The 23168-nt window shown below is 42.9% G+C and overlaps 1 protein-coding gene and 1 long non-coding RNA gene across 2 annotated transcripts in view; both read right to left on the bottom strand.

The window, feature by feature from the left end:
- LOC306961406 overlaps positions 1–23168 on the bottom strand; it is a 174736-nt gene that overhangs the window by 60480 nt on the left and 91088 nt on the right. The window lies entirely within an intron of this gene.
- Positions 9671–23168, bottom strand: part of LOC306960430 (uncharacterized protein) — a gene marked incomplete at both ends in the record, with an annotated part of 57343 nt that continues 43845 nt past the window's right edge. The window contains 9 exons of the mRNA XM_079552861.1: positions 9671–10200; positions 14483–14526; positions 14679–14695; positions 14740–14905; positions 14976–15143; positions 15208–16999; positions 17067–17247; positions 17350–17413; positions 17961–18059. Of these exons, the coding sequence (XP_079408987.1) occupies positions 9671–10200; positions 14483–14526; positions 14679–14695; positions 14740–14905; positions 14976–15143; positions 15208–16999; positions 17067–17247; positions 17350–17413; positions 17961–18059 (3061 nt within the window). The remainder of the gene's footprint in view (positions 10201–14482; positions 14527–14678; positions 14696–14739; positions 14906–14975; positions 15144–15207; positions 17000–17066; positions 17248–17349; positions 17414–17960; positions 18060–23168) is intronic.

Here is a 23168-nt window from a genome sequence, read left to right as displayed (position 1 = left end):
GCTGTTGCCCTTAACATTCTCAGGTTGTCTTTTAGTAATGACCAGTTTATTGAAAGTTTTAATACGTTTTCCAAAACTCTTTTATCAACACAATTAATGCATCATTTTAAACTTCACTCTTTCCATTTTTATATATATGTCTGTAATGTTGGTAATTTCTGCTCATAAATAACTCATTACATATTATTATACATTTATATCAGGCTAACTGGCAGGAACTGCACATCTGACAACAGTTAAGTCACGTTCAACATCACTGCAGCTGTTTCCGTAGTAACGAAAGACAATAGATACAGACGGCGTCTCGTCATAGAAGGGGGCGTGGTTTCACCAAGGAGGGAAATAGAATATTTTGGAAACACAATATTTCACTCTTTTTAGCCATTTTCTGGTGAAATATGAACTTGTTTGTCACATAATTAAAGTCAACTCTAAATTGGGTCCAAATAGATATTTTTTCACAGCAGATTTTTCAGAAGAAGCAGAAAAAACGTCAGTCATAGTGAGTGTTAGCATGTAGCATGATGCTATTTACATAATTATGAAGATCTTTATTTATATAGCGCCTTTCACAGACAAAGAGTCACAAAGCGCTTTACATGAGACAATTGTACATTCACTCCATACTCTGTGGTGGTAACTACGTTTGTAGCTTCAGTTTCCCCTGGGGGAGACTGTCAGAGGCGCTTTCGCGACTACACACGTCTGCGCCAACGGACCCTCTGACCACCACCATACATTCACTCACACATCATTCATCCTGACCTATTGTGCATGTTTTTAGTGGTAGGGGAAACCGGAGTACCCGGAGGAAACCTACGCAGACACGGGGAGAACATGCAAACTCCACACAGAAAGGCCCGTCCTGGTGGGAATCGAACCCGGACCTTCTAGCTGTGAAGCGAGAGCACTAACCGCTGTGCTACCGTGCCGCCCACCACTTTGCTCTCCATGTCTTTGTATATTTATTTATCAATTAGGGCTGAAGCGACTAATCAATTAATCAATGACTAATCGATTATTGAAATAGTCGACTGTTTTAGTAATCGATTAATCGTGTTCTGGTTCCCACAGACTAAAATGGAGCAAAAATGACATAAAAATGTAGTATTTTTGATGAAATCCTACTTTGTTTAAATAGTTTGTTTAAATAGTCATTGTAATTTTCATGAATAGAGCCTCCAACAAACATTTCCCTTTAGTTTACACCATCAACACATCTTCAAGCAGTGCCACTTAAGCTATATGTGATTAAAAAAAATAAAAAAATAAAATTTTCCTACACCATTCACAGCCAAGCGATTAATCGATTAATCTTAAAAATAATCGATAGATTAATCGACTCCAAAATAATCGTTGGTTGCAGCCCTAATATCAATAATTCTGCATTTGTTAAAGTCGTTTTTGAATAATTGGATAAAGTTAAGTTTTTTCTCTTCTTTGTTTTCCTCGCTAAAGTAGTGCTAAGTAACTCCTGCCCCTAGAGGCCATAAGCGCCACTGCAGGTGTCGTACATGTTGTGTTTTTTACTCATTAATTGTCCTTGAGAGTAAATACTACACTGACAGAAAAGACAAAGGGACAGAGGGATATTGTTCATCCAGTTACACAATGGAGATCATTGTTTTCACTCAGACTTGGCTGTAAATACTGTTTAAGTGGTGCTAGCCCACAGTTAGCTTTGCCCCTTAGCCTGTTAGCTTCTTCTTCGTGATTCCATTAGTGTGTATTGGTGACTCCGACCCGGAGAAAGCGAAGTTGCAATTGTGGTTTTCAGGCCAGAGACACCAGGGGGCGATAAAAGACCCTCCAATCATCCCTTTAACACTTGTATTACCCCCAGAGGCAGAGGGACGACGGGAAGGATTTATTAAGATAAACAATTCACTTAGTGCTGCCTTAACTGTTTCAAACATGACCATATATGGCGTTTCCAGAGATGCCGTCTGTATCTATAGGGGTTTTGCACTAACGACTTCCACATTCCTCTAACCGGACACTTGCAGTCACTGAGTTAATTAACAGGAACAAGAAATTATTAGCAACAAAGAAAAACTGTTACATGTTTAACACTTTGTAAATGGGATCGATTTGACTTCACTACATAAAATAATAAATTCTTTGCTGCTCAAACGAGAGATTTCCTAAACTCAGTAAATAAAGCTGTTGTGGATGAACCCACAACAGCTTCGAGGAAATGGCCTCATTCAAAGCGACCTGTTCCATAATCGATAATCCAATAATAAAGATGAATCATTAACCTTCACCAGCCTCTGAAGGATCACAGTCCCACGTCTTTACTGTAAACACCGCCGTAAAACTGCAACACTTTATTGTTTTGTTCAGGTTTATGAGGTTAGAGTTCGACACCAGATCACAATATTACACCTGTAGAAGTCGACGCTAAAACAAACTAAAAATAACAAGTAAATCTAACTCATTACTGTCTCTGACATATGGGCAAACGATTCTGACCCAACAATGGATTTCCTACTAATGTGTGGTATTGTCTAAAATAATATGACTCTGTTAGACGTTTAAAATAAATGATTAAAGGACTTTGTGTTCAAAAAGTCAAAGTCAAATGAAGGAAACAGACTTTATTTATGCGATTATCTGACTTATGTCTGACTCACAGTGACCCTGCCCACACAAACCCCTGAATCCTGAATGTGGGATTGAAATCAGTCAAAGAACTCACCGGAGCTGAGAATCTCTGGAGCTGAGGCCCTCTGGAGCTGGGGCCCTCTGGAGCTGGGACCCTCTGGAGCTGGGCCCTCTGGAGCTGGGGCCCTCTGGAGCTGGGCCCTCTGGATCGGTGCGTGTGGCCCTAAAGCCGTGGTCCTGTGTCAGTCAGATCCTCCGTGGCTCCTCTCCGTCCCGTGTGTGACTCTAAAGAAACCTGCCCGACCAGGAGCAAAGAGCAGCTCCGCCTCAGGTGACGCCGCAGTAATAAAAGTCAGTGAGTGATTAGACTGGTGTGTTTAAAGGGGCAGAGGTGGGAGGAGTCAGGTACATTTATACTCAAGTAACTTCATCAAAACATTACAGTATTCAGAGATATTTCATAACTAAATTATATTTCATTGTTTTGGATGTGAATGTAATATAATTAAGTAATATAATATGTGCAAATAATAAACTCACTTTGCATGTTTTATATATTTAGAGCAATCGAGTCAAGTTCAGTTCACTTACAAGTTTTTAATGACAGATGTTGAAAACAGACGTGTAATTCTGTAACAAAAGGATTTAGAAAAAGACAAAGATGTGACCATGAGTTTCCCCTTCATACTGTTTAGTTATTTTATTCTATTTATTTATCTTAAGGTCGTTTTTCAACATCTCTAAGGATTTCATTAAATGTTTATGATACACAATCTTTAAATCTTTAATATTTATGGTAAATTAAAGGTAAATGGTCACATTTATATTACTTTTTACCTGCATTAGGCACTAAAAGCACTCACTCACTCACTCACCCATTCACTCTGTCATTCACACACCGGTGTACACCGACACTAGAGGCAATGTGGGTGAAGTGTAGGGCTGCAACGATTAATCGATAAAATCGATTAACTCGATTAGTAAAATGCTTCAAACATTATTTTCCCGCTTCGATTATTCGCTTTATTAATATTTCTCATTAAAACCACATGAAACGGGGCCGCCTACGCGCCCGGAACTTTAAGTGGCGCTTGTTTCCGCACGGCCACTTCTGAAGAGCACAGCTCTATGGTTGTATACAATAGAGCGGAGCTCGCTGTGCTAAACCTCGTAGCCGGGCAGAGCCAGGTAGCGGAGCAGAGAACCAGGCTGTTGTAATCATCAAAACACGGCTCAAACAAGAAGAAACTCCGCAACGAGAGGCGAAGACAGGACGGAGGTTAACGAGGCGAACGGACATGGCTCCCCCAGCTACCGCCACAACAATGCTAACAGCTGCATCAGTGATGATTTACCATCAGGACCATTTACACTTTCATCCTCTGTTACTTCAAAGTGTGACATAAGGTAAGGTAACTTCTCTCCTTTCCCCCCTCTTTTACATCCTACTGGATCTACTTTGCGCTAAATATCTTTATGCTGTATCTACGATTTAAATTAAGATAAATAAATCCACAGATCTCAATAGAGTGACCACCTGTCCCTCTTTTGACTGTCCTGCAGAGCCATGTCGTTCTCTGTTCCTCCTGCTTAACATGTCCCACTTTTTTATTGAAGCCGCCCTCATGATTTTTTTGATGATCATTATTTTTTACATCCAACTGCTTTGTAGTATAACTGTAGCTCAGTGTTATATAAGTTGCAATAATAAAAAGGTGTCTTTTCGTGGGATTAAAATGCCTGATCTATAAAAAAATAATACTCATTTCTCTGTCCTTCAAAGTTCTACCAACTCGTCCCACTGGTCTGTTTAAACTATTTAAGGTGGTCACACTATTTCAAAAGCAGAATAAAACTCCAACAGTCATACTGTCTCATCTGTACTTTTTAGTTTCTCATATCCATCCTTTCATTGCTCACAACAGATACATTTATGAACAATGCAAATTGACACATTATTCCCTGCTATAGCAATACTATGACAAAAATAATTAAAATGTTTCTCCTCTTTCAGGAAACCCCTCTGGTTGAGATCCCGGCAAAGCAATCAATCACCTGAGCTTCAGCAAAACATTTCAAGATTCTGTCTCCAGTCAGGACCTACTTCACTTGAAAAGGAATAAAACTGATTTAAAAGACACTATGAAGCTGCTCTCGCTCCTCATCATGGACATAAGGACAGGTGTCTCTTTATGAGAGTGAAATGTTGCTGCTTTTGGGACAAACTGATAAGAAATTAAGAATAAATAAATGCTATTTCTAGCAGAAAAATCCTTTGTTTAAAACTGTTTTTTATTATCCGATTAATCGATTAATCGATGTAAATAATCGATAGATTAATCAATTACTAAAATAATCGATAGTTGCAGCCCTAGTGAAGTGTCTTGCTCAAGGACACAAGGACAGTGTGCACCTGCAGGTTTCCGACCGCCAACCCTCCGACCACAAGACGACCAGCTATTTGTGCCACTGTCGCCTCAAGTAATTAGACACTATATGTATTTATATTGTATATAGTAAAGTACGAAAAGTGCAAATGTGAGCGGTGACAATGAACATCCCTGTCTCGTCCCTTTGATTAAAACTTCTCTCTTCACTCCATATGTGACATAGAAATACGGGGAACATACAGTGAAGTGAGAAATGATTTGCCCCTTCCTGATTTCTTCCATTTGTTTAAATATTTACCACTTAAATGTTTCTGATCAAGACGATTCTTATATCACACACGGACATTCACAGTGAAAACAAAATGCAGTTTGCAAATGATGATCACATTCATTATGGGAAAGAAAAATCTAAACCTCTCCTGTGTGAAAAAGTAAATAATAAATAAGAACATTTTATTTGTTTGGCACCTTTCACTCAAGGTCGCCCCTAGAGGCCATAAGCGCCACTGCAGGTGTCGTAGCATGTTGTGTTTTTTTATACTCATTGACACATTAATTAACATGCAAACTCCACAGAAAGGCCCCGTCCAGGTGGGAATCGAACCAAGGACCTTCTTGTTGTGAAGCACAAGCTCTAACCACTGTGCCACCGACTTGTCCACTAACAACTAGTTCATTCAAAAACTAAAAACATCCAAAATCCCTCTGAGCAAATCCTTGTAACAAACATATGTTGCAAAATAAAGTCATAAAGTCATATATTTAAACATGGCTCTGTCCCTGATTTCAAATGACGATCGATATAGGCGGATTCGTCCATATATGGTCATGTTCGAAGCAGCCAGAGGGAAAACAAAGAAACCACTTCAACAAACACTAAATGAAGAATAAATCTTTCTACTAAATAAAGACACAGAGACGTGATGAGCAGCAAAGAGGTTCAACAGCCCAGAAATACTTTCAAAACGGACAATGCCAACCAGGAAGCTACGTTAGCTCCATGCTACATATGCTAACACTACCTTAGGTGGCGTTTTTTCGCTTCTACTGGACATTCTGCTGTGAAAAAAACATTGATAATTAAAGCCACAAGCGGCGATGAAGACCCTCGCCCTTGGGAACTAGTCCCTTGCAACCGCCCCTGCTCGCTCTCGTCCCTTGCAACCACCTCTGCTCGTTCTCATGCCTTGTTCGCTTTGGTCCCTTGCAACCACTCCTCATCACTGTAGCCCCTTGTGAGCCCCACGATCGAACTCGCTCATTTTGACCGCCCCGATCGCTGTAGACCCTGATTGCTCTTGCTTTTTGCAATCCCCCCTGATCGATTTGCCAAAAACCTGATTTCGTCTCTGCCTCATCCAACCTGGCCTCAGCCGTCTGGAAAAGAGAAAGCATTAGAAAAGTGAAAAGTATCAAAGCCATATTTGAACTGACAACCTCTTACACAAAAGATCAGCGCACTATCACTGAGCTGTAAGTTCATACCAATGTGGGCCTGATGTGGGCTACTCTTCTCGAAATTCCCAGACAGAAGTTCGTTCCTAGCACGCCAGTGGAGGAGAGTGGTCAATTCAGGTCATGCCCCCCCCCACCAGTATCAATCAATCAATCAATCAACCTTTATTTGTATAGCGCTTTACAACAGCACCCGCTGAACCAAAGTGCTTTCCATAAGTGCAATATAATAAAAACAATTTTAGCATAAAATATTTAAGAAAATACATATACATTACACATGTGCAATTAGCAGTCAAAAGCGGCTTTAAACAAGTGTGTTTTCAGCCTAGCTTTAAACAGTGTCAGGTCAGTGATGGCTCGTAACTCAACAGGCAGAGAGTTCCAGAGCCTCGGACCAGCCACTGAGAAGGAACGATCACCCCACTGCTTACTTTTGGTCCTGGGGACCTCCAGCAGGTGTTGTCCTGCAGACCGCAGCGCTCTACTAGGCTGATGTGCAACAAGCAGGTCACATAAGTACATTTCCCCGATTGTTTTCGACATTTTCCCCAGTGTTGCTATTTATCCCCCCATGTCTTTCTCTTTAGTGACGCATATTTTGAAAGCGTTATTCTTGAGGGTGGGACCATAGGCACGGTAAAAAAAAAAGAAAAAAGTTACAGACAGAATTGATCCAGAAATCTCATGGTTGGGAGCCCAACATTCATGCTAAGACGCCACACAGGCACAGCAAATCTTACGAAACGCCCCGCACTAATGTGTTTTAGGCTGTGACAATGTGTGCAGTGGCCCATGTAAAAGGTGAAGGCAATATGAAAGTGTCAAGGCTGTGTTTGGACTAGCAACCTCCTTCACTTGAGACGACCATGCTAATCACTCAGCTATAATTCCATGCAAACATGGGCCTGATGACGGCTTGGCTTCTCTAAATTCCCAGGCTGAAATTTGATCCCAGCAACACACTGGAGGGGTAATTTCCTGTTTCTAACCAGTGTGGGACCATAGGCGCCGATTCATGTTCTTCCCAGAAGGTGCTGAGTCCAAAAGAAAAAAAAGAGTAAAGGCCAGGTTTCGATCCAGCAACCTCCTGGATGCAAACCAAGTTCTCTACCACTGGAGCTACATAGGCTGAGTGAATGATGCAACGAATTTGAGATTTATGTTGTGAAAGACCCCGCACCTGTGTATTTGCAGGAAATAAATGTACAGTTTAGAAAATAATACATTTTATCATTTTGTACTTAGGGTAAATTCCTGGCTGCCCAAAGAATCGTTGAGAGGGTGCTCCAGCCCTGCAGCACCCTCGATATTGAAGCACTAATTTGGTGAGACCCACGTAGTACGAGGAACACACAGAGAGACGGACAGGAAAAAGAAAAACTGAATTTCCTGTGATTGTACAGTTGAGAAAAACTTGAATTTGGAGGCAAAAACGTCCAAATTAAAGCTTCTGTCTGTGACAGAGGGATAGTATAAATACATATGAGTCCAAAACTGTGGCTTTTGTGAAGAAAGGAGGACATTTCGAAAATTGCATGCCAGCATGCTGCCAGGCTAAGAACTCTGGCGATTTTCACGGAGGATGGGCGGGCCACTTACAAGCCACTTAAAAGACAATTCAAAGGCAAAATGGCCGCCTCCCTGTGCGTGCGGGCGTGGCGCTTCAATTGAGTTTTGGGATTGTCCTGATGTCCCCTTGCACTGTGCCCAAGGATTCGGGCCTACGCCCAAAAATGCACCTTTTTTTAAAAATTGGGGTCAGCTTCCAGGGGGCGCTGTGGAGCCATTTGTTGTGGGCGTGGCCAATTCGTCCATTACCATAAATGTTCATGTCGCCCCAATGCCGCCAATTTTGGTGAGTTTTCGCCCACGTTCAGCGGGTCAAAAATGCGATAATTTCCGAAGAAAAAAAATTAATAAGAAACCACGCAAAAACAATAGTCCCTTGCCGGGACTGCATCCGGCTCGGGCCCAATGACCTGATTTAGACTTGGTTTGTGTGTTATAATATAGTCCGGCAGAAAACGTCTAAAAAGAGTGAACATTTGTAGAGCACCGTGATCCATGAGTGACTGGAGGAACTTTATAAACAGTGGGAGGAAAAAGTGAGTGCACCCTTTGGAATAAGAGAAGTTTCCATCTTGAGATTTTGGCTTCAAATCAACACTGTTCACAGAGAGCGGGAAAACAAAAAAGACAGAAACAGAGAAAAGAACAAAGAGAGATGTTTTCCAAAGTGATGACGGATGAGAAATCTCTCTCCACCAGCTTCATAATGAAGCATAAATGTCAGTAATGAGGGAGGAAATATTTTATGTATTTACTAAAATCTCGACATTTTGATGTGAAAAGCAAAGACTATTTATAACTTGATTTAAACTTGACTGTAAAGAGTCCAGATGTGATCCTGGCTTTGGGAGGTGGACAGGAAACAGACTGACCCACATTAGACTCTACATTTATTTTATTTTCATATTGTCGTGATTGATCTGATGACGTACGACACAGTGAATAAATCGATCATTTGACAGGCAGTTCTTTATCCACTGTATTTAACATATTCACCGTTTGGAAGCGTTTCTCTGTGATTCCTGGACGATTGTTAATGATTTAAGAAGTGTCAGTATCGGGCTGATCCCAGGTCTGGTCTCTCTGCTCGTTACGACAGATCCGCCCTGAGCCTCCGTCTCTTCCCTCGGTTATTTCACCAAATACATTTGTGCAAGAAAAGTGTTTAAAGCGAAGCCTGTGAGCCTCACCATTACGGCTCGACACATTTCAGTGTTCACGCTCCACTCCCTGAACTCACACATTTCAATGGTTTGTTTGGACCTGATCCATCCACACGTGAGCAGTGGAGACATATATTTACTTCCACATTTCTCCATCTGCTTTAAAAGGTTGTGCAAACATGTGCAAAAAATAAATCCACTTTGCATTGGTCACATATTTAAATCAATGTTATTAATTCATTTATTTTGTGTTTTTTTAATGACAGATGTTGAACTCAGGATTTTGAAACAAAATGATTTAGAAAAAGACAAAGACGTGACCGAGAGTTTCCCTTCATATGGTTTAGTTATTTTATTTATTTATCTGAAAGAGATTTTCCAACATCTCTAATGATTTACTTTGTTTCATCAAAGAACTGGGAAAGGAATGTCGGGAAAAGGTCATGTGACTGAAACTCATCTGTATAATTGAGACTCTGATCCTCAGTCTGACAGAGACACTGAGGAGCCGCAAGTCCTGAGCATAAACCCAGGGATCAGGGTCTGAGTGAAGGTGTTGTTGAAGGTGTGGAGTTGGATCAGTTCCTCAGAGGAGACTGTGTAGAAGGACAGAGAGCCAGCAGCACAGTCCACATACACCCCTACTGTCCCAGAGGAGGAGCCGAGCTGAGGGAGGTGGGTTTGATTGTTTTTATGCCAAACAGAGAAACCATCTTTTGAGCAGGACAGACTCCAGGACTGATCATTGCGTCCAAACCCACTGTCAGCATCTCCTCCTTTCCTCTTGATTCCTCTGTAAGACACTGATATAGAAACACTACAACTCCACTGGACCTCCCAGTAACAGCGCCCAGTCAGACCAGTGTCACATAGAAGCTGAGGCTTGAACTGAAATCTGTCCTGATGATCTGGATACGGCTGCCACACTTTTACAAATGTGGCCTTCTTGTTGTTGTCAGACAGTTTGAGGTTCCTCTGAGCTGTGTTTGGATCCAGAGAGAGTTCAGTGAAATCTGACGGAGAGAAAACACAGCAGCAGTTAGTCCCTGTTCACTCTTTAGAGGAGAACGACATTTATATTGATTTGAAATGGACTCAAAGATTACAATATAAATATGTCAACAAATACATGGTTGATTTAATTATTTTTTCACTAAAGAATACAAGTAAATGTACTGTAAATTACTGATTTAAGAATATTTAAAGACAAAACGTGTTTCTTTTCTACATAATAAATGTATTTTTGTTCTAATTCACAAATGACTTTCTTCAAGTTCAAACGTGTTGAAACAAAGTGACTGTGACGTCGCTCATTAAACACGTCTCTGTGGTTCATGAGTCAGAGTTTCAGGTTTAATGAATAGAAGCTCATCGGTAAAGCTCTTTCACAGTCAAAACAGGAGGTCTGTTTGTGTGTGACAGTGGGCGGGGCTGTGTGTCAGTGGGCGGGGCTGTGTTTCAGTGGTCGGGGCTGTGTGACAGTGGGCGGGGCTGTGTGAGAGTGAGCGGGGCTGTGTGACAGTGGGCGGGGCTGTGTGACAGTGGGCGGGGCTGTGTGACAGTGGGCGGGGCTGTGTGAGGACTGATAAAGTCTCAGGTTTAACCTTCAGTTTTCTTTCTGTCGCTCCCTAGTGTACAAAAATGGACACACTTTTCAAACTAAAATATAAAAACCTCATTGTTTCATCTTTTTCTTATTTTTTCATGAATCTCAGGAATCACTTCTCACCTTCTCAAAACTACCAAACATGTGATTTATTTGGGAGTTTTAACCCTTTATTTGCCAGTTTCAAAACAAAACCTTTGAAGTTTGTTACAAACAACATAAAAACCTGATTCTCTTTACAATAATGAAGAGTTCAGAGCTGGGACTGATGTGGTGTTTAGAGCCTTGGACGTGTCAAAGATCAGCAAAAAATGGATTTGAAGCATTTGTAGTTTTTCTGTCGTGGACGATTCTTTATGTTCAGTTGTTCATTATAAAAACATTCATGACTTCCTTTGTCTTTGCTCCCCTGTCGCCGTATAAAAGTCATATATTTGATCATTTCATTTTGCAGAACAAGAGTCAGGTTTGACATTTGTCCTGTATTTCTTCAGTTTGGACCTTGTTCCTGTTGTCCAGATGAATGAAATCATGTTATTTTCCCATTAGGATATAATGGAGCCATGGCAGAACCTGGGCTTTTCTCACATCAAACTTCACATTTTAAATCTCACTGTAATACAGGAAAAAAGTCACATATCTGTGATGTCAGCGTTTCATTTGGAAGAAAAGGAGTTGAATTTGACATTTTCACTGCATTTCAGAACTTTCCACTTTTCTAACATTGTAACAGATGCATGTGTTTACAGTCAGTTTATACTGAAGCTGTGGCCCAGGGGAAATTACAGGATTTGTTTGTCTTTATGTTTTATTTAAAATATATGAATATTATTAATATTAACAAGTGATTTATGGACAATAATGTTGAGTGAAGAAACAGCTCAGTGGGAGCGTCACAATAAGGGGTTAGTTTAGAAGCGGAAAAGTCTCTGCTGAAAACGAGGCCCAGGTTTGTAAACCTGAGGAAACACAAGAATAAAACCAGACTGCAGCTCTTTGTCCAGGTTGTTTTGTGTGTTCAGGTCACTTTCAGCTGATAATTACTATTTATGAACAAAAAAAATGAGTTTAGGCTCCGCCCACAGCGCTCTTGTTCTCACAGAAACACAGAGTTTACAAACTGTAGAATCTGAAACAACACTGGCTTTACCAACGTCAGAAAAAAAGAATTTGAGGAAATTAAGTAAAAATGTCAAATTTAATAGATTTTCTTCCAAATGAAATGCTGACATTGTAAAAAGTGAAGTTTTAAACGGCTCTGGAAGAGCAAAGAAAAAAATTTATAATGGAAGTCAATGGGGCTGTTTCAGCCGCTGCCATTTTCACATAAAGAATCGTCCACGACAGAAAAACTATAAATGCATCAAAACTATTTTTTTGCTGATCTTTGACACGTCCAAGGCTCTAAACACCACATCAGTCCCATCTCTGAACTTTTCATTATTATAAAGAGAATCAGGTTTTTATGTTGTTTGTAACAAACTTGGTTTTTAAACTTTTAAAAACAAAGGAGGCAAAAACATGTTTGGCAGTTTTGAGAAGGTGAGAAATGATTCGTAAGATTTAATAAAAATGTTTGAAAAACTATGAAAGTATGAGGTTTTTTGAGCAGTTTGAAAAGCGTGTATATTTGTGTCCACTAGGGGGCGACATGGAAATGCAGATTTACCAAATAAAAGACATCAGAAAAAAACACTGGATTCTGACAGTTTGGCTCAAAAGAACATTTTCTGCAGAAATCCTGTTCTCAAAAAGCAACACAGACAAAATGGTTTAGAAATGAAAAAAATAAATATTGCCAAATGTTCAAAAATGTACACAGCACGACATACATAAGTGCATAGATATAATAAAGGCTAGATGTCTGGTACGCGCTGCTGACCAATGGAGGGCGACGTCCGTACACGGCGGCCATCTTGCCACAGGGATCTCCCTCACTCGTAACATTGTGTTTTATGGTTCATGTACTTTTTAAATAACCATTACTTGATGCATACAAATCGTTCAGGATGTCCCAAAACAGTGTAACAGAAAGAACACAGGCCGCAGCAGCGCCACCTGCTGAAACCTGCAGGATTCACACTTAAGCAGCGATAAAAAGATAAACTTTACTAAACACACGCGCTGTGACAAAGAGAAACTTCACACTCAAAGATCTTTACACAGAAAGAGTATTACTCTGTCACTAATCATTTACCAAAACTGCACCAAAAATGTCTCATACAGGGTGAGCGCTCATAATCCATAAACAATCTTTGATATTCCCCTGGCTGCAGAGTAAACAACAGCATGTTAGCTCCGCCTCCTCCGTGGGTCTGTCGCCAAAGACGTCTTTCTTATGTCATTGACCTGTTTTGCTCAAGTCCCCTCTTCAGTCCTGGTGAAGACCTGGGTTAGAGATCTGCACGGGACAGTCCTGCGCCCGCCCGCACCCGCATGGTGCAGTACCGCTCCCTTCCCACTATGAGCTTTTTAAATGTGTCCCGCGCCGCACTCTTTTGTGTTGGGTCTTGCAATCAACTCTAACCGTACAAGCGGTTTAGTCCAAGTCCTGGTTTAGTCCTGCCTCAGACAGCGGCTCGGCCATCTCTAATTACAAAAGTTGACTATGTTATAGTTTTACTTCTACATTTGAGCTGAAGCGGTTAATTATCTGTGCACACTTTGCTTTTTTTAGACTCGCTGTGGTCATATATGGAGATAAAAAAGTACCAAAAGTTGGCACCGAAACAATTTTTGTTTTTCGATACTGTCCCGTACCGAACCTTTTCGTTTAATTGTGCCCATCCCGACATATGGCTGAAATGAACTTTCTTCGAGAAAAATAATGAAGATCTCAGTTCTAAAGGTTTGAGCGAAAACAGCTCAAACTCTACTGACATCAATATCGCAGCTGTCGACACGAGAGAAACTTGTACAACAGCAAATCTTCTCAGAACAACCAACATTTTAAAAGAATATTAAAGGAATAGGCCACCGTTTTTACATACTAAGATATGTTCTTACCTCACTTTAGACGTGTTAATATATCCCCGTCTGGTCTTTGTCCGTGCGCACTGTCACGCAAACGGAGCACATACGCAGCTTCTCCCACATGTCACATAGCTCCGAAAAAGCTCACGATAGAAGCTACCAAGCTCTTCCACGTGTTCCCTATTTAAATAAAGTTACGTGAAGTGTTTTCATGCGAAGTATATTTACACAGAAATGTAGCATGTCGATTTTATAAGCAAATAAAAAGGGGGACTATATTGTGAGGCGTAATGATACGAGGAGCAAAACGTCCGCGCAGTAACTCCTAAAGACTTCCCCCGCTCACTTCCGTCAATAAGCTTTAGGAGTTACTGCGCGGACGTTTTACTCCTCGTATCATTACGCCTTACAATATAGTCCCCCTTTTTATCTGCTTATAAAATCGACACGTTACATTTCTGTGTAAATATACTTCGCATGAAAAAACTTCAAGTAACTTTATTTAATTAGGGAACACGTGGAAGAGCTTGGTAGCTTCTATCGTGAGCTTTTTTGGAGCTATATGACATGTGGGAGAGGCTGCGTATGTGCTCCGTTTGCGTGACAGAGCGCACGGACAAAGACCAGACGGGGATATATTAACTCGACTAAAGTGAGGTAAGAACATATTTTAGTATGTAAAAACGGTGGCCTATTCCTTTAAGAGTCAGACTTACATCTCCTGATGGGGATCATCCATCGTTCTCCAGCAGGACTCAGTCTGAAACAGACACAGACTCAGATTCACAGTTTGTTTGTGTCGAATGTAATAACTGTGTAATAACTGTGTAATAACTGTGTAATAACTGTGTAATAACTGTGTAATAACTGAGTAATAACTGTGTAAAAACTGTGTAATAACCATGTACTAACTGTGTACTGACTGTGTACTAACTGTGTAATAACTGTGTAATAACTGTCCTCACCTGAGAGTGGAGAGTGAGCAGTGGGGCTCCTCCTGTAGAGCAGTCAGGAGCTTTACTCCTGTGTCTCCTGGATGGTTGAAGCTGAGGTCCAGGTCTGTCAGATGGGAGGGGTTGGACCTCAGAGCTGAGGCCAGAGCAGCACAGCCTTCCTCTGAGATCAGACACCCTGACAGTCTGAACACACAGGGTTAAACAGAGTCATAGAAATGACAAACTCACAGAGATGAAGAGTAAACCCTCTGACCTGAGCTGCTCCAGTTTACAGTGAGGACTCTTCAGTCCAACAGACAACATCTTCAGCCCTGAGTCCTTCAGGTCGTTGTTACTGAGGTCCAGGACTGTCAGACTAGAGGAGCTGAGGACTGAGGACAGAGCTTCACAGCTGCTCTTTGACAGGTTACAGTCGCTCAGTCTGGAGAGAAGACACTGTTTTAGGAGAAGTTTAGAAGGTTCATACTTACATAGACCTCACTCACAGAGCTTTGTTGGAGGCTTTGACCACTGGCAGCAGCCTCAGCAGAGCCTCCTCTGAAGCACAGTATTTCTTCAGCTCAAACTGCTCCAGAGCTTCTTCTGATGACAGTAAGATGAAGGCCAGAGCTGACCACTGAGCAGGAGACAGTCCACCTCCAGACAGACGTCCTGACCTCAGGTACTGTTGGACCTGCTTCACCAGAGAACCATCATTCAGTTCATTCAGACAGTGGAGCAGGTTGATGCTTCTCTCTGCAGACACTTCCTCACTCAGCTTCTGCTTGATATACTCAGCTGTTTTCTGGTTGGTCTGGGAGCTACTTCCTGTCTGTGTCAGCAGACCTTGGAGAAGGCTCTGATTGGTCGGCAGTGAAAGACCCAGGAGGAAGCGCAGGAACAAGTCCAGGTGTCCGTTTGGACTCTGCAATGCCTGGTCCACAGCCGTCTGGTAGAACTCTAATGGGCTGCTACGAACAAAGAGATGCATCAATCTAGAAGATCTGGACTTCTCTTCTACTAACAAGTTTATTCCTGTTCTGAAGAAGGTCTGATGGACATGAAGAGCAGCCAGAAACTCCTGCACAGTCAGATGGATGAAGCAGTAGACCTTGTCCTGGTACAGGCCTGGCTCCTCTCTAAAGACCTGTGTGAAGACTCCGGAGTACACTGAGGCGGCTGCAGCGTCCAGCCCACACTCGCTCAGGTCACTCTCGTAGAAGATCAGGTTTCCTTTCTGCAGCTGCTCAAAGGCCAGTTTTCCCAGAGACTGCACCATCTTCCTGGTCTCTGGACTCCAGTGTGGGTCTGTCTCAGATCCTCCTTCATACTTGATGTTCTTGACTTTGGCCTGAACCACCAGGAAGTGGATGTACATCTGAGTCAGGGTCTTGGGCAGCTCTGCTCTCTCTCTGGTCTTCAGCACATGCTCCAGGACTGTGGAGAGGATCCAGCAGAAGACTGGCATGAAGCACATGATGTGGAGGCTTCGGGACGTCTTGATGTGGGAGATGATTGTGTGGGCCTCGTCTCTGAACCTGTTCCTGAAGTACAGCTCCTTCTGTGGGTCGCTGAACCCTCGCACCTCTGTCACCATGGAGACGCACTCAGCAGGGATCTGATTGGCCGCCGCGGGGCGTGTGGTTATCCAGAGGCGAGCGGAGGGAAGCAGGCTCCCCCTGATGAGGTTCACCAGCAGCTCCTCCACTGAGGCGCTCTCTGTGGGCTCCGTCAGGGCCTTGGTTTGGGTGAAGTCCAGAGGAAGTCTGCACTCGTCCAGACCGTCAAAGATGAAGAGCAGCTGCAGATCTTCAAAGCTGCTCACTTCTTCTGTTCCTCTAAAGAAGTGATGGAGCAGCTGCACCAGGCTGAAGCTCCTGTCCTTCAGCACATTGAGTGCTCTGAAAGTGAAGGGGAACAGCAGCTGGACGTCCTGGTGGGCTTTGCCTTCAGCCCAGTCCAGACTGAACTTCTGAGTGAGCAGTGTTTTCCCGATGCCAGCCACTCCCTTTGTCAGCACTGTTCTGACGGGCGCCTCTGTGTCCGCGGGGCCTTTAAACATGTCTTCACATGTGATGGCTGTCTCTGCTCCGCCTGCTTTCCTGGAGGCTGTTTCCATGTGTCTGACCTCATGTTCCTGGTTGACCTCTGAGGCCCCTCCCTCTGTGATGTAGAGCTCTGTGTAGATCTGCTGCAGGAGGGCGGGACTTCCTGCTTTAGCCACGCCCTCAAACACACACTGACACTTCTGCTGCAGGTCACGCTTCAGTTTACGCTGAAGAACTCCAGAACCTCTCCCTGAATGAAGACACAGACAGAGCCTGAGTCTCAGAGAAGATCAAATGACTGAGTGAAATGGACCTACTGCTCCACAGACGCTCAGCCAGCTCCTTCTGCTGCCTCCTCCTCAGGAAGTTCACAGTGATCTTCAGAAAAGCCTCTTCATCCTCATCAGGCTCTAAGCATTCTGGGTAATCTGTGCTCAGAACCTTGTGGAGCTTCTTCAGCTCCTTCTGGACAAAAGTGAAGATGTCCTCCTCCAGAAGCTGCACAGACACATTAGAAACAACACAAATGCAGTCAGTGTCAGATCTGTGTGAAACAAGTCCATTCATCTGAACATCTCCAAACTTCAGTGAAGGACACACCTTAAATATGGAGTCCAGCTGAGTGTGATGTTGCTGAGCTCTGAGCTCTGGAGCCTGCTCCACTCTGTGACAGAGACACAACAAACACCTCAGGATTTTCTCTCACACTTTCAGAACCTCATTTAACCACTGGGCCAGATCTTGTGGCGGCGCACGGGGCGGCGCAGGCTCTTGGCGAATTATTTTCCGAGTGGCGGAGCTATATGTGCCATTCGCCTCCGCCACCTGTGAGGGGGCATCACAAAAGGAGGTGACTGCACTGATGGAAACATGGCTGACATTCACTTCCTGGTTTACATTGCGCTGTCTTGCGTTCTTTCTTAAGCCTTAGGCTCTCACAGGTCAAACTAAAAACTTTATTTACCCCATTGTGAGCTAAACCATGTTCACGTCTCGAGAGAAAAAGAGCTACAGCACAACCACACAACCACTCTCCTGGACGCGGAGTCAATCTGGTTGGAGGAAAATGTGTGTCTCCACCCACTTAAATTCGCTCAGTCTGGAGTGGCAAGATCACAAAGTGGCTCCTACTGAGCGCAAAATCGTCTCTGTTTTGATGCACAAGATCGGGCCCACAGTCTGTCCTTGTGTTTAAACAAACTCAATCTTACAGATCTGAGGAGAAGTTCAGTGGATCCCACATGGACGCGTCGCTCCTGAGGGACTCACAGTCTGGGCCTGGGTCTGACGGAAGATTTTTCTGGAGGATCCTGAGAAGAAGATAACACACTTCACTGAAACACATGGGACTGTCCAGGATCAGACTCACAGAAACAATAGAATCTGATCAATAAACTAAGCTTTCACAAAGCCTAGGCAAATTGCCTTGCATTGCCTTGGTGTTGAAACAGTGCCTCCAAACTCACTTCCTTCAAGTCCAAGGCAAGTGTCCTGCCTTGGTCCAAAAAGAGCTGCTGATGGAACACACTTCAGAGGTAAAGGAAGTGACATCATTAAAAGGAAGATATAGGTGTGTTTAAGATGAGCCAGGGTTAGGATGCCTTGCTCTCGCTGGAGCATCAGTCCGTGTGTGTCGATTGCAGCCGCCTGAGCCCACCTGGCTCATCTTTAACACCAGGGGAGAGGGGAGGGTCTGTTGAGGAGGGGGGATTCTGACGCACTGGGTGGGTGAAAGTATAATTATATTTTTACAGACTAAAAATAAATAAGTAACAAGCAGTCAGAGATGATGAAACCTATCTGAAAATACACAACAAAACAGAAAGGGGGACTAAAAACTTTAGAGATAACAATGTAAAAGTGTCTCATGTGAATGAAATTCAAAAGCCCACAAAACCAATCTGGTTCTTTTGTTGCTCCATGAAGCGATTAAATTTTCTTTTTTTATGTTATATATATGTTAGGAATTTCAAGTTAAAGGGACTAGACACAAGTTGGTTATTTTATACTCACTACTGCCACCTCAGGTCTTACACGTAACTGCAGGTTTTATATTAAAGGATCTGTATAATGTTGTTTTAGCCATTCCAATGTAAAGTATAGACATTCATATGATATATTGTACCACTACCATTATGGAGCACTGATTTTTGCGATAAATATAAATATTTTCTGGAGGTATTTTTCAAACCTGGAAGACACAACGCTTCGATTCAGTGACTTCGCCCCGTCTTTCCGAGCTAATCCGCCGGAGTTTACATCTGCAACACAGCTTCATAAATGGCTAACACACACGCTAACACACACACGCTAACACACACACGCTAACACACACGCTAACACAAATGCTAACACACACACGCTAACACACACACGCTAACGCACACGCTAACACACACGCTAACACACACACGCTAACACACACACTAACACACACTCTAACACACACACGCTAACACACGCGCTAACACACACGCTAACACACACGCTAACACAAATGCTAACACACACACGCTAACACACACACGCTAACGCACACGCTAACACACACGCTAACACACACACGCTAACACACACACTAACACACACTCTAACACACACACGCTAACACACGCGCTAACACACACGCTAACACACATGCTAACACACACACGCTAACACACACACTAACACACACTCTAACACACACACGCTAACACACACGCTAACACACACGCTAACACACACGCTAACACACACGCTAACACACACGCTAACACACACACGCTAACGCACACGCTAACACACACACGCTAACACACACGCTAACACACACTCTAACACACACACGCTAACACACACGCTAACACACATGCTAACACACACTCTAACACACACACTCTAACACACACACGCTAACACACACACGCTAACACACATGCTAACACACACGCTAACACACACACGCTAACACACATGCTAACACACACTCTAACACACACACGCTAACACACACGCTAACACACACTCTAACACACACACGCTAACACACACACGCTAACACACACACGCCAACGCACACGCTAACACACATGCTAACACACACACGCTAACACACACGCTAACACACACTCTAACACACACACGCTAACACACACGCTAACACACACTCTAACACACACACGCTAACACACACGCAAACACACACACTCTAACACACACACGCTAACACACACGCTAGCACACACGCTAACACACACATGCTAACACACACGCTAACACACACATGCTAACACACACACGCCAACGCACACGCTAACACACATGCTAACACACACGCCAACACACACACTCTAACACACACACGCTAACACACACGCTAGCACACACGCTAACACACACATGCTAACACACACGCTAACACACACATGCTAACACACACACGCTAACACACACGCTAACACACATGCTAACACACACGCCAACGCACACGCTAACACACATGCTAACACACACATGCTAACACACACGCTAACACACACGCTAACATGCGTTTTGATTCTCACCGCTCTGTCTTGGCCGCTGCATCACATTATAGGACTAATTGGTTATAAAAGTGAATCACAGTAGGTTAGAAAGAGTTCCATCTTCACAACTTCCACTGCAAACAGGGGGTGCGTTTGTTTTTGCAGCAGGGGCAGCGCTGTTTCTTTCTTACGACAGAAATAATGAAAAAGCTGTTTTACAAATTAACATCAGGCCATAAGGCATTACATTACAGATGTCGGGCTCTTCCTGTTTGACACTATGATGTAAAAACGTCAGAGTGTCACAGCTCAGTGGTTTTAGGGCGGAGCAGCTGCTGAGAGAGCACTGTCTGCAGAGCCATTAAACAAGTCATTTTATTTAAGTGCTTTAACAAGTCGCACAAAACAGCACCACCTCTTATTTTCTTGAGAGCCGTGTTGCATTATGGGTGATTTTGGCTTGAGCAAGGCAGCAAAGGCTACACTGATGTATCATTAGTATATTAGCCACATGCTAACCAAAGGGAGGACACATGCCTCCAGAGGGCTTGAACATTGAAACAGCACTTGGGCGGTGTGTGATGATGTAGATGCCTGACCACGCCCACTTCAGATCAAGGGAAGGCGAGTACCGAGGCTTTGGGAAACAGCCTAAATCTACTGTTAAGTCTAGTACTTTTTCATTTGTATTATTGTTTTGGGAAGCAGGAGTTGACGGGGACGTTGTTGCACTGGGATCCCACAGGGAACAGTCCTCTCACTGCTTCTATTCACTGTGTACACTTCAGACTTTAATATTTCTGAGAGGGTGGACTCAGCGAAAATCTTGAGTTTATTTTAAGAGATTCAAATTTGATTTAAAAATCCACTTTATAAAGAAGTAAAGGTTACTTTAAAACGCTGAATCACTGAAGTTCCTCAAACAGAGACCACACAATATATTCCTGATGACTCTGTCTAATTCTTAAACCCAAACTCTAAAATGTCATTAACAGAAAGTGGTGCCGAAGTGAGTCTGACTTACTGTGAACCATGTTTTCTTTTAAAATTAATCCCGCGATTATTGGAGTGATCACTTCTCACTGACACCGGGCCGATCCCAGGAGCAGATCTGGGAACACAAGAGACTTTACAGCTGACTCTGATGTAAAGAACAGAGTTAGAGACTCTGATGTAAAGAACAGAGTTAGAGACTCTGATATAAAGAACAGAGTTAGAGACTCTGATATAAAGGACAGAATTAGAGACTCTGATGTAAAGAACAGAGTTAGAGACTCTGATATAAAGAACAGAGTTAGAGACTCTGATATAAAGGACAGAGTTAGAGACTGGTATAAAGGACAGAGTTAGAGACTCTGATATAAAGGACAGAGTTAGAGACTCTGATATAAAGAACAGAGTTAGAGACTCTGATATAAAGGACAGAGTTAGAGACTCTGATATAAAGAACAGAGTTAGAGACTCTGATATAAAGGACAGAGTTAGAGACTCTGATATAAAGAACAGAGTTAGAGACTCTGATGTAAAGGACAGAGTTAGAGACTCTGATAAAAAGAACAGAGTTAGAGACTCTGATATAAAGAACAGAGTTAGAGACTCTGATATAAAGAACAGAGTTAGAGACTCTGATATAAAGAACAGAATTAGAGACTCTGATAAAAAGAACAGAGTTAGAGACTCTGATGTAAAGGACAGAGTTAGAGACTCTGATATAAAGAACAGAGTTAGAGACTCTGATATAAAGGACAGAGTTAGAGACTCTGATATAAAGGACAGAGTTATGGCTTGGTTCCACCTACTCTACTCTACTCTACTCTACTTGGTTCTACCCCTGTTATGAGTGTTTCGATCAGCCCACTTTACCGTTACTCGGGCCCTTTTTTAGGACCTGCTTGGCCGGGGTTCTAATCAGGCCAAGCAGGTCCGTGACGTCAGAGACTGATGACCTCTGATTGGTCAGAATTCTCTGACCAATCAGAGGCCAACAGTGGCAAGAGCTGGGCGGAGCTGAGCGAGAAGCGAAAACCGCCATTTTTAAAAGACCGAAGACGACAACAACAACAACAGACCAAACATAGCAAAGGAAAAAAAAAACAATGACTGCTGCGGGACGAAAGGTTAATCCCTGGTCAATCAGTGAGGTCCAGACATTTATTTGTTTAGTCGGGGACGAGAAAATCCAGAGGGAACTTGATGGAGCAACGCGAAATGAGCGGATTTTCCAAGAGCTGGCGGAGCGGATGGCTGAGTTCGGGTACACTCGGACCTCCACCCAGTGCAGAGAGAAGCTCAAAAAGCTAAAGAGCGATTATAAAGAAAACAAAGACTACAATTCCAAGAGTGGAGCGGACAAAAAAGTGTGGAAGTGGTTTCACCAGATGGACGCAATTTACGGCCACCGTCCGGTCAACAGTGGCAGGGACGGTGGACATGACTCTGCTGCTACCGCGCTGTTGGAGTCACTGACAGAAGAGGAAGGTGAGTGTTTCAGAAGTGTTAACAGTGCAAACAGCCTGAAATGTGTCTTCTCCAACCTGTGTTAGAATGAAGTTACTTGTATTTACGCTCGCTTTCAAATTTGGAAACGCCAGTTTCCAAATTTGGCGTCTGAAAAGCTAGGTTACACGCTATGTTTTGATAGGTTTGCTGTAACGTGATTTTTAACTACCTTTGCTTTAGTACCAGAACTGTCCTTGGTTTTGATCTGATTATGGTAAAGACTCGTTTTAAAGCAGAGCACAAACCAGACTTACGAGTAAAGCCCGAATAAAAGCAACATCGAATCAACACGTAATTTTAACCATATATCGATGTCCGTAATTAACCCATTACCCCCCACCTGAACTGACCACATTTTCTCCAGTTTGGCAATACCCAGATCTAAAGGCTTCTCGAAAAAAGCAGTATAAAACT

The sequence above is a fragment of the Gobius niger genome (assembly GCF_951799975.1).
Source record: "Gobius niger genome assembly, chromosome: 3".
Classification (NCBI taxonomy): domain Eukaryota; kingdom Metazoa; phylum Chordata; class Actinopteri; order Gobiiformes; family Gobiidae; genus Gobius; species Gobius niger.
The sequence above is the reverse complement of the archived record's forward strand: the minus strand, read 5'-3'. Positions and strand labels throughout refer to the sequence as shown.